Here is a 13,016-nt window from a genome sequence, read left to right on the forward strand (position 1 = left end):
AAGTCTCAGGATACAAAATCAATGTATAGAGGGATGCCTGAGTGCCTCAGTGGTTGAGCGTCTGCCTTTCAGCTCAGGGAATGATCCTGGAGTCCTGGGATTGAGCCCTGCATCCGGGTCCCTGTGGGGAGCCTGCTTCTCCCTCTGCCTATGTCTCTGCCCCTCTCTCTGTGTCTCTCATGAATAAATAAATAAATAAAATATTTAAAAAGAAAAAAAAAGAACAGAAAATGCAGAAATGAACCCACAACTATATGGTCAACTAGTCTTCAACAAAGCAGGAAAGAATATGCAATGGAAAAAAAGATGGTCTCTTCAATAAATGTACTGGGAAAACTGGATGGCAACATGCAAAGAATGAAACTGGACCACTTTCTTACACCATACACAAAATAAGTTCAAAATGGATGAAAGATCTTAATATGAGACAGGAAGCCATCAAAATCCTAGAGGAGAACATGGGCAGCAACCTCTTTTACATTGGCTGTAGCAACTTCTTACTAGTTAGGTCTTCTAAGGCAAGGAAGACAAAAGCAAAAATAAACCACTGAGATCTCATCAAGATAAAAAGCTTCTGTACAGTGAAGGAAACAATCAACAAAACTAAAAGGCAACCTTTGGAATGGGAGAAGATATTTAAAAATGACATATCTGATAAAGGGTAAGTATCCAAAATAAAAAACGTACCAAACTGAACACACCAAAAACAAATAATCCAGTTTAAAAATGGGTAGAAGACATGAATAGACACTTTTCCAAAGAAGATATACAAATGCTAACAGATACGGAAAAGATGCTCATCACTCATCATCAGGGAAGTACAACTGAAAAGCACAATAGGGCAGCCCGGGTGGCTCAGTGGTTCAGCGCCGCCTTCAGCCCAAGGCCTGATCCTGGAGACCCTGGGATCGAGTCCCGCATGGCACTCCCTGACTGGAGCCTGCTTCTCCCTCTGCCTGTGTCTCTGCCTCTCTCTCTCCCTCTCTGTGTGTCTGTCATGAATAAATAAATAAAATCTAAAACAACAACAAAAAAAGAAAACCACAATAAAATATATCCTCACACCTTTCAGAATGGCTAAAACTAACAACACAGGAAACAACAGGTGTTGGTGAGGATATGGGGAAAGGGGAACCCTTTACAGTGTTGGTGGGAATGCAAAACTGGTACAGTCACTGTGGAAGACAATATGGAGATTCCTCAAAAAGCTAAAAATAGAATTGCCCTACAACCCAGCAAAACTGTACTACCCAAAAGACACAAAAATACAGATTCGAAGGGATATAGACACCCCAATTTTTATAGCAATAGTCAAATTATGGAAAGAGTCCAAATGTCCATCAACTGATGAATGGGTAAAGAAGATGTGGTGTGTGTGTGTGCGTATATATAAAATGGAATATACTCAGCCATCAAAAAAAAAATGAAATCTTGCCATTTGCAATGAGGTAAATGGAACTACAGAGTGTTATGCTAAATGAAATAAGTCAGGGAAAGACAAATACCATGATTCCACTCATATGTGGAATTTAAGAAACAAAACAGATGAACATAGGGGGGAAAAGAGATAAACCATAAAACAGACTCGTAATAAAAGGGAACAAACAGGGATGTCTGGGTGGCTCAGCAGTTAAGCATCTACCTTCGGCTCAGGGAGTCATCTTGGAGTCTTGGGATAGAGTCCCACATCAGGCTCCCTGCATGGAGCCTGCCTTTCCTCCCTCTGCCTTGTCTCTGCCTCTCTCTGTGTCTCTTGTGAATAAATAAATAAAAATCTTTTATAAATACATACATACATTCAATTAAAAAAATAAAATGGAACAAACAGGGAATTGTAGGAGCAAAGGTGAATAGGGGAACAGGTTTAACGGGTGGTAAATATTAAGGAGGGGACTTGTGGTAAGCCGTGGGTGTTGTATGCAAGTGAAAAACACTAAATTCTATACCTGAAACTAATATCACACTGCATGTTAATTAACTGGATTTAAATAAAAACTTGAAAAAGAAAAAAAAGAAAAATGGCTCTACATGTTGAGTAAATACAAGTTTCTGAAAAACATGTGCAGTATAATCTCATTTTTTTTTTTGAAGATTTTATTTATCTATTCATGAGAGACACAGAGAGAGAGAGAGAGAGAGACAGAGAGAAGCAGAGACATAGGCAGAGGGAAAAGCAGGCTCCATGCGGGGAGCCTGATGTGGGACTCGATCCTGGGACTGTGATCACACCCTGAGCCGAAGGCAAGATGCTCAACCGCTAAGCCACTCAGGCGTCCCTGTAATCTCATTTTTAAAAAAGAAAAAATACATATATAGTTTTTTTAGTGCCAGGCACACAGTAAGAACTCAGTATTTGTGAAACAGATTAATTCTATATGTGCAGGAGACATGTGAAAGGAAATATAGCCTTTAAAAAAACAGGGCTGTATTATTAGGATGTAATAGCACAGATCTTTTAAAATTTTTTTAAATTTAAATTTAATTAATATAAAGTATATTATTAATTTCAGGTGTAGAATTTAGTGACCCTTCAGACAAGATTGGGCACATTCAGGGTGGTATGGCCATAGACTTTAGGGACTCTTCAGTTGCATATGCCCTCTTTTTTTTTTTTTTTTTAAAGATTTTATTTATTTATTCATGAGAGACACAGAGAGAGAGAGAGAGAGAGGAAGAAAGAGAGAGGCAGAGACACAGGCAGAGGGAGAAGCAGGCTCCATGCAGGGAGCCTGACATGGGACTCGATCCCGGGTCGCTAGGATCACACGCTCTGGGCCGAAGGCACCTCTGAGCCACCCAGGCATCCACCTGCATATGACCTCCTTAATGGCCATCACCCAGTTACCCCATCCTCTCCAGTGACCCTCAGTTTGTTTCCTAGGGTTGAGTCTCTCTTATGGTTTGCCTCCCTCTGTTTTTATCTTTATTTTTCCTTCCCTTCCCCTATGTTCATCTGCTTTGTTTCTTAAATTCCACATATGAGTGGAATCACACGGGATTACCTTTCTCTGACTGACTCATTCTGCTTAGCACAGTACCCTCTAGGTCCATCCATGTCATTTCAAATGGCAAGATTTCATTCTTTTTGATGGCTGAGGAATATTCCATTGTATGTATATACCACGTCTTTTTTATCCATTCATCAGCCAATGGACATTTGGATTCTTTCCATATTATGGCTATTGTGGAGATTGCTAATAGCATAGATCTTTTATTTTTGTTTCTGTGCTATTTTAATTTTTAGCACATATTATTCCTATTTTTTCAAATATAAATATAAATTAATTTTTGAAACAAAGTGATTAAGAAAGCTCAATTCTTTATCAGTATTTCTAAAACAAAGAATTTACTATCAGTTCTTTGAAGTTCTTTTACCTACATTCAAGGTTGCATTCCAGAGCACCAGATGCCTTTTGAGTTTTTTCTTGTTCTCTAAGTTGCCGGTTCAAAATTCTCAGTTGCCTAAAGGAAATAATAAAGAAACATGAATCTATGAATCCCAAACTCATTTAACAGTGTACATCTAACAGGCTATTAAAAAATACAACAGCTCCCCTCTGGTAACCATCAGTTTGTTCTCTATAATTAATGGTCTTAGTTTGTTGTTCTTTTTTTCCCTTTGCTTGTCTGTTTTGTTTCTTAAATTCCACATATGAGTGAGAGCATATGGTATTGTCTGGCTGGCTTATTTCACTCAGGTGAGCGGAAGGGGGGCAGTTTGAGGGGAGAAGGGGATAGGTATCAAAGAGAACGTTTATCATGATGAAAAAAGGATTAAAAAATAAAAAGTGAGGACAATACAAAAGATGGTACCCACAAGGACTGCAGAAATCCATCTCATCCCCAAAACAAAAGACAAAAACCAAATAAACAAAACAAAACCACATTACTGTCATTATTCATAGGGCCTGACCTAATTTTTTTAAAATAAATTTATTTTTTATTGGTGTTCAATTTGCCAACATACAGAATAACACCCAGTGCTCATCCCATCAAGTGCCCCCCTCAGTGCCCGTCACCCAATCACCCCCACCCCCCGCCCTGCTCCCCTTCCACCACCCCCAGTTCGTTTCCCAGATTTAGGAGTCTTCATGTTCTGTCTCCCTTTCTGATATTTCCCACACATTTCTTCTCCCCTTCCCTTCTATTCCCTTTCACTATTATTTATATTCCCCAAATGAATGAGACCCTATAATGTTTGTCCTTCTCCGACTGACTCATTTCACTCAGCATAATACCCTCCAGTTCCATCCACGTTGAAGCAAATGGTGGGTATTTGTCATTTCTAATGGCTGAGTAATATTCCATTGTATACATAAACCACATCCTCTCTATCCATCATCTTTCAATGGACACCGAGGCTCCTTCCACAGTTTGGCTATTGTGGACATTGCTGCTAGAAACATCGGGGTGCAGGTGTCCCAGCGTTTCATTGCATCTGCATCTTTGGGGTAAATCCCCAGCAGTGCAATTGCTGGGTTGTAGGGCAGGTCTATTTTTAACTCTTTGAGGAACCTCCACACAGTTTTCCAGAGTGGCTGCACCAGGTCACATTCCCACCAACAGTGCAGGAGGATCCCCCTTTCTCCACATCCTCTCCAACATTTGTGGTTTCCTGTCTTGTTAATTTTCCCCATTCTCACTGGTGTGAGGTGGGATCTCATTGTGGTTTTGATTTGTATTTCCCTGATGGCCAGTGATGTGGAGCATTTTCTCATGTGCATGTTGGCCATGTCTATGTCTTCCTCTGAGATTTCTCTTCTTGTCTTTTGCCCATTTCACGATTGGATTGTTTGTTTCTTTGGTGTTGAGTTTAGTAAGTTCTTTATAGATCTTGGATACTAGCCCTTTCTCTGATATGTCATTTGCAAATATCTTCTCCCATTCTGTAGGTTGTCTTTGAGTTTTGTTGACTGTATCCTTTGCTGTGCAAAAGTTTCTTATCTTGATAAAGTCCCAACAGTTCATTTTTGCTTTTGTTTCTTTTGCCTTCGTGGATGTATCTTGCAAGAAGTTACTGTGGCCGAGTTCAAAAAGGGTGTTGCCTGTGTTCTCCTCAATTGCACCCAAAAGCATAAGATACCTAGGAATAAACCTAACTAAAGAGGTAAAGGATCTATACCCTAGAAACTATAGAACACTTCTGAAAGAAATTGAGGAAGACACAAAGAGATGGAAAAATATTCCATGCTCATGGATTGGAAGAATTAATATTGTGAAAATGTCAATGTTAAGGGCAATTTACACGTTTAATGCAATCACTATCAAAATACCACGGACTTTCTTCAGAGAGTTAGAACAAATTATTTTAAGATTTGTGTGGAATCAGAAAAGACCCCAAATAGCCAGGGGAATTTTAAAAAAGAAAACCATAGCTGGGGGCATCACAATGCCAGATTTCAGGTTGTACTACAAAGCTGTGGTCATCAAGACAGTGTGGTACTGGCACAAAAACAGACACATAGATCAATGGAACAGAATAGAGAATCCAGAAGTGGACCCTCAACTTTATGGTCAACTAATATTCGACAGAGCAGGAAAGACTATCCACTGGAAGAAAGACAGTCTCTTCAATAAATGGTGCTGGGAATATTGGACATCCACATGCAGAAGAATGAAACTAGACCACTCTATTTCACCATACACAGAGATAAACTCAAAATGGATGAAAGATCTAAATCTGAGATAATTTTTAAAAAACTATCTGGGACAGCATAAATTTTCCTCTCACAAGAAAAAAGATGACTGCTCTTATTTTTCCTCTTTCCTTTTTTGTTCTCTTTTTATTTTTTTTAAGATTTTTATTTATTTATTCATGAGAGATACAGAGAGAGGGGGGGGGCAGAGACACAGGCAGAGGGAGAAGCAGGCTCCACGCAGGGAGCCCAATGCAGGACTCAATCCTGAGACTCCAGGATCAGGCCCTGGGCTGAAGGCAGGCGCTAAACCGCTGAGCCACCCAGGGATCCCCTCTTCTTTTGTTCTCTTAATGATTTCCTTGTCTTTTTTTTTTTCCAATCTCCTCCGTTTCCTATCACCTCTTGCTATTTTCTTCTTCTGTCTTCCTTCTCTGTATTTTGATTACTGTACAAACGACCTACTTTTTAAAAGAAATGTCACAACTATGAACTAGAATACCTACAGGGACTGACTGCTATCAGACATGCTCCTGCTTGGTTTGTAAATCTATGCTTCTAATAATTTCTTTATGAGATGGAAAAGTTAATGGCCTTATTTTATTTTTTAAAGATTTTATTTATTTATTCATGACAGACACAGAGAGAGAGAGGCAGAAACACAGGTAGAGGGAGAAGCAAGCTTCCTGCAAGGAACCCGATGTGGGACTCGGGCCCGGATCCTGGGATCACGCCCTGTGCTAAAGGCAGATGCTCAACCGCTGAGCCACCCAGGCGTCCCAATGGCCTTATTTTAGAAAAGTGAATGCTAGTGACCAGCCACTTTGTCCTGCAATGAACTTCACAATTTGTGGCCACTTACAAATGAGAACATACCAAAGAAACTACAAAAATGTTTACTTCTAAGAAGTTAATGCTAAAAAAAAGTTGTCTCTATTATCTTTCCAAAATTACCTAAAAATATTCTGCATTATTTGTTATTGAATCCAAAATGATGGCACCCTACCTCACATCATTTAATGTACTAATTCCATATATATTAAGGAGGTATACATAAAATAGACAAAAAAACAAGACCAACTATAAGTTTTAGGTGGAAATCTATGATTCCTAAGCAAGACTCAAAATCTACCAACCATCAAGGAAAAGGGTAAAAGACACATATATAAGAGACAAAAAAAAAAAAAAATCCGTAACACTTCAAGAGCTCCTGCAAATCAGTAAGAAAAGGCATAAAAATGTAATTCACAGAAGAAATAGAAATGGCCTATAAGCATACAAAAAAGTGCTCAGCTTTACTAATATGAAGAAATGCAAAGTTAAAACAGGAGATATTTTATGGCCGCAGGATTGACCAAAATAAAAGGAAATAACTATTTTTTGGTGAGGCAAATGAATTATCTCATTCCATTTGAACAGCTATTTGACAGTATCTAACAAAATGTAAAATGTTCTTATCTTTGACAAAATAATTCTAACTCTAAGTTATCTAGTCTCAGAAATATAATTGATCCTTGAACAACACGGGTTTGAATGGTGCAGGTCCACTTATGCACAGATATTTGAAATATACGCACAGTACTATAAATGTAGTTTCTCTTCCTTGTGATTTTGTTAATATTTTTTCTCTGGCTTACTTCATTGCAAGAATACTGCATATAATACAAATAATGTGCAAAATATATGTTAATTAATAATAACATCCAACGCTATTGATAAGGCTTCCAGTTAATAGCAGGTTATTAGTAGTTACGTTTTGAGGGAGTCCAAAGTTACACACAGATTTCTGACTTTGTAGGGTGTAAGGACCTCTAAATCTTGCATTGCTCAAGGGTCAACTCTAGCTGTACATGTGCAAAAGCATCTACAATCTTCAGATATAGATACAAAGATGGTCACAAAGCAATATTAATAGTAAAAAGTAAGGAACAACCTACAATGCTGCATCAATTGTGGTATATCCGTAAGAAATACTAATAATACACAAGTAGTTTTAAAAAAAGATATATCTACAGGTACTGAGAAGGAAATATCTTCAAGACTCACTGAGAAGTAGAAAAAAGGAAGCTACAGAACAACAGTATAATAAAATCTCATGTTTGTTTTAAAACAATTCTGCTCTTCTGAAAAGTTCTCTCTTTAAAATAGTCATCTAGAAAAAGCAGAGTAGACTGGTAATCGAGAGCTCTAGGTGGAATGCTTCTTTTGGTATTTTCTAGGAGAGCAGAAAGTACTGAGGTCCTCTTACATACCCAGTGCGTGAGGGAAGCTTTGCTTGACAATCTTCTTGTACTTATGTGCCTGATCAGATTCTTCTCTTCTCTTCCCCTATGTGGGCAACCTAAGATTTCATCCCTCACTGTAAGCCTCTCACTCCTATCTCCTCCTCTCAGTAGGATACTTTCCTATTTTCACTAAAAATAACATGGCTTGGGGACAAACTGTTACCCTGCTGCCCCAGGGTGTACAGATTCATCCATTTCTATATACTAATCCTCACTTCTTTCTTCTAATCTTAGAGAAAGGGAGCCTCATCAACTTTCTGGATCCCATCTTCTCCTCTACTGTAAAGGACCCTGCTCCTATTCACACTTCTTTTATGGTCTCCACCTGCAGCTTCTCCCTGTTTACTTGTTTCATGTGGCTAAGCTGAGAAGCATAATAAAAGTGCTTCCATATTTAGGAAAATATTCTCTTCAACCCAACTGTACCATTAACTACTCTCCTTCCTTCTCATTCCCAACTTGCAGGGCTAGGCTTTTAAAACATGACTGTCCTATTAAAAAATGATAACATGATAAAAAAATAACAAAAGATAATCTTTTAGAAATGGATAGTTATGCTTTTAACAAATATTATGTATTATATTTTCATGTACTTGATTTAAACAAAGGAAAAGAACTGCTGACATTTAGGCAAATATTTCTTTTTTTGGTTTACTCATTGTTTTTAAATATGGTTTTACTGAAATGAAACATATGTAATAAACTGCATGTAAAGTATATAATTTGATAAGTTTTAACATATGATGTGGTGAAACCATTGCCACAATTAAGATATTCATCACGTCCCCAAATTTCCACATGCTCCATTTTCATAACAGCCCCTTTGCAACCAACCACTGATTTACAGATTAGTTTGCATTTTCTGGAATTTTATACTATATACTTATACAGTATACAATTATCTTATAAATGGTATCATACAATATATACTTTAACCTGCCGTCTTTCACTCAATATAGTGATTTTGAGATTCATCCATGCCCTTGCATGCATCAATAGATCCTTGCTTTCTGCTGTTGAGTGGTATCCTATTATAGGAACATACCACTATTTGTTTTCCCAATCACCTGCTAACAGACATTTGGGTTGTTTCCCATGAACATTCACAAGAAGGTTTTGTGTGGACATATGCTTTTACTTCTCTCAGTACATACCTAGGAGTGAAATGACTGGATTATATGGTTTATGTTTCACTTCTAAGAAACTATCAAACTATTTTCCCCAAGCAGCTGTATCATTTTTTATAGTCCCACCAGTAAATTATGCAAGTGCCAGTTCTTCCACACCCTCACTAACATCTTGTGTGGTCCTAAATTTTAACCATTCTAATGGGTATGTCGTGTTATTTCGTCATGGTTTTAGTCTGTACTTTCCTAATGATTAACAATGATGAACGGATTTTCATAGGCTTATTTGATACCCATCTATATCTTATCTGATGTAGAGTCTTTTAAAATATTTTGCCTGTTTTCGGAGTCGAAATAGTTCTTTATACAGTCTGTATGTACAAGTCCTTTATCAAATATATGTATTGCAAATATTTTCTCTGTTGCCTCATTTTTAGTAATAGTGTCTTTTGAAGAGCCAATCTTAAATTTTGATGAAGCCCAACTTAACCAATTTTTTCTACCTACATTTTTTGTTATATTTAGGAAATCTTTCCCCACCTAGGATTTCTAAGATTTTTTCTTATGTTTTCTTTAAAAGTTCTGTATATTTAACTTATATATAGTAAGATTTGTGATTCAAATTCATCTATGGTGTGAGGTAAAGGTTTAAGTGGTTGTCCTTTCTTTTTCCCCCCTTTTTTGTATATGACTCTCCAATTGTTCCAGCACTATTTATGGAAAAGATTATTCTTTCCCCATTGAATTTCCCTAGCATCTTTGTCAAAAATAGGTTACTTTTATTTTATTATTATTATTTTTTAAAGATTTCATTTGAGAGAGAGAAAGCACTAGTGGGGTTGGGGGGAGAGGGAAAGGGAGAAGCAGGCTCCCTCCTGAGCAGGGAGCCAGACCCCGGACCCTGAGATCATGATCCAAGCTGAGGCAGATGCTTAACCAAATGAGCCACCCAGGTGCCCCTAAAAAATCAGTAACCTTTATATGTGAGTTTATTTCTGGACTCTATTCTGTTTCAATTGTATATCTGCCTATCTTTACACCAATGCCATACTGTCTTGATTACTATAACTTTATGTCTTGAAATAGGATAGTACCAATTTTGCTCTTCTTTCCCAAAGTTGTTTTGGTTCAGTTATTTTAGATTCTTTGAATTTCCATATAAATTTTAGAATCATCTTTCCAAAAAAAAGATGGGAGTTTTCACCAGAATTATATAGAATCAATAGATCAATTTGGGGAGAACTAACATCTTAACAATAATAAATCTTATAATCTATGCATCCAGTTTATCTTTCACTTATATAGGTTTTTAATTTCTCTCAGCAATGTTTTATAGTCTTCAGTATACAGGTCTTACACATTTTAAATCAAATTTGTCACTAAACTGATATTTTTTGATGTTACTATTAATAGTATTGTTTTTAAATTTCACTTCAAACTGTTCATTGTCAGTACATAGAAATATAATTGCCTTTTGTATATTGATCTCATATCCTATAACTTTGCTAAGCTGACTTATTAATTCTAGTTGCTTTTTTGTAGATTCTGTAGGATTTTCTACAAAGACTGTCATGTCATTTGTGAATAAGACTGGCTGTACTTTAAAAAGCTTTTATTCCGGGGGGGAGGAGCAAGATGGCGGAGGAGTAGGGTCTCCAAATCACCTGTCTCCACCAAACTACCTAGAAAACCTTCAAATTATCCTGAAAATCTATGAATTCGGCCTGAGATTCAAAGAGAGACCAGCTGGAATGCTACAGTGAGAAGAGTTCGCGCTTCTATCAAGGTAGGAAGACGGGGGAAAAGGAATAAAGGAACAAAGGCCTCCAAGGGGGAGGGGCCCCGCGAGGAGCCGGGCTGAGGCCGGGGCGAGTGTCCCCAGGACAGGAGAGCCCCGTCCAGGAGGAGCAGGAGCTGCACCGACCTTCCCGGGCGGAAAGGGGCTCGTGGGGAGGTGGAGCAGGACCAGGAGGGCGAGGAGGCCCTCGGGCTCCCGGGGACAGTAACAGCAACTGCGCGCCCAGGAGAGTGCGCCGAGCTCCCTAAGGGCTGCAGCGCGCGGCGGGACCCGGAGCAGCTCGGGGGACTCGGGGGCAGCTCCGCGGAGGGGGCTGCGCGGCCCCGGGAGCAGCTCGAAGGGGCTCGGGCAGAGGAAGAGGCTCCGTGCGGAGGGGGCTGCGCGGTTCCAGGAGCAGCTCGGGGTGCTCGGGCGGCGGCTCCGCGGAGGGGGTTGCGCGGCCCGGGAGCGCGAATCCAACAGCGCAGGCTCCGGAGCACAGGGCGCCGGGACACAGCCCAGGATCCGGCCTCCCCCGGGACAGGCAGAGGCCGGGAGGGCCCAGGACAGCGAGGACGCTCCTGCCCCAGCTGAGCAGATCAACGGCCCCGCCCCGGAGCCTCCAGGCCCTGCAGACGGAGTTCCTGCCGGAGCTGAATCCAGGTTTCCAGAGCTGCCCCGCCACTGGGGCTGTTCCTCCTGCGGCCTCACGGGGTAAACAACCCCCACCGAGCCCTGCACCAGGCAGGGGCACAGCAGCTCCCCCAACTGCTAACACCTGAAAATCAGCACAACAGGCCCCTCCCCCAGAACACCAGCTAGACTGACAACTTCCAGGAGAAGCCAAGGGACTTAAAGAACACAGAATCAGAAGATACTCCCCGGTGGTTCTTTTTTTTGTTTGTTTGTTTTTGTTTTTGTTTTTGTTTTTGTTTTGTTTTGCTTTTTGATTTGTTTCCTTCCCCCACCCCCCTTTTTTTCTCCTTTCTTTTTCTTTCTTTTTCTTCTTTTTTTTTTTCGTTTTTTTTTTTTTTCTTTTTCTTCCCTTTTTTTTTCTCTTTCTCTTTTCTTTCCTTCTTTCTCTCCTCTCTTTTTCTCTTTTTCCCAATACAACTTGCTTTTGGCCACTCTGCACTGAGCAAAATGACTAGAAGGAAAACCTCACCTCAAAAGAAAGAATCAGAAACAGTCCTCTCTCCCACAGAGTTACAAAATCTGGATTACAATTCAATGTCAGAAAGCCAATTCAGAAGCACTATTATACAGCTACTGGTGGCTCTAGAAAAAAGTATAAAGGACTCAAGAGACTTCATGACTGCAGAATTTAGAGCTAATCAGGCAGAAATTAAAAACCAATTGAATGAGATGCAATCCAAACTAGAAGTCCTAACGACGAGGGTTAACGAGGTGGAAGAACGAGTGAGTGACCTAGAAGACAAGTTGACAGCAAAGAGGGAAACTGAGGAAAAAAGAGACAAACAATTAAAAGACCATGAAGATAGATTAAGGGAAATAAACGACAGCCTGAGGAAGAAAAACCTACGTTTAATTGGGGTTCCCGAGGGCGCCGAAAGGGACAGAGGGCCAGAATATGTATTTGAACAAATTCTAGCTGAAAACTTTCCTAATCTGGGAAGGGAAACAGGCATTCAGATCCAGGAAATAGAGAGATCCCCCCCTAAAATCAATAAAAACCGTTCAACACCTCGACATTTAATTGTGAAGCTTGCAAATTCCAAAGATAAGGAGAAGATCCTTAAAGCAGCAAGAGACAAGAAATCCCTGACTTTTATGGGGAGGAGTATTAGGGTAACAGCAGACCTCTCCACAGAGACCTGGCAGGCCAGAAAGGGCTGGCAGGATATATTCAGGGTCCTAAATGAAAAGAACATGCAACCAAGAATACTTTATCCAGCAAGGCTCTCATTCAAAATGGAAGGAGAGATAAAGAGCTTCCAAGACAGGCAGCAACTAAAAGAATATGTGACCTCCAAACCAGCTCTGCAAGAAATTTTAAGGGGGCCTCTTAAAATTCCCCTTTAAGAAGAAGTTCAGTGGAACAGTCCACAAAAACAAAGACTGAATAGATATCATGATGACACTAAACTCATATCTCTCAATAGTAACTCTGAATGTGAACGGGCTTAATGACCCCATCAAAAGGCGCAGGGTTTCAGACTGGATAAAAAAG

The 13,016-nt window shown here is 39.6% G+C and overlaps 1 protein-coding gene across 2 annotated transcripts in view; it reads right to left on the reverse strand.

Moving 5' to 3' along the window:
- CCDC14 (coiled-coil domain containing 14) overlaps positions 1-13,016 on the reverse strand; it is a 56,174-nt gene that overhangs the window by 15,516 nt on the left and 27,642 nt on the right. For both annotated transcript variants that reach the window (XM_038583058.1, XM_038583057.1), the window contains one exon: positions 3,380-3,462. In XM_038583058.1, the coding sequence (XP_038438986.1) occupies positions 3,380-3,462 (83 nt within the window). The remainder of the gene's footprint in view (positions 1-3,379; positions 3,463-13,016) is intronic.

This window comes from Canis lupus, chromosome 33 (assembly GCF_011100685.1).
Source record: "Canis lupus familiaris isolate Mischka breed German Shepherd chromosome 33, alternate assembly UU_Cfam_GSD_1.0, whole genome shotgun sequence".
NCBI lineage: Eukaryota > Metazoa > Chordata > Mammalia > Carnivora > Canidae > Canis > Canis lupus.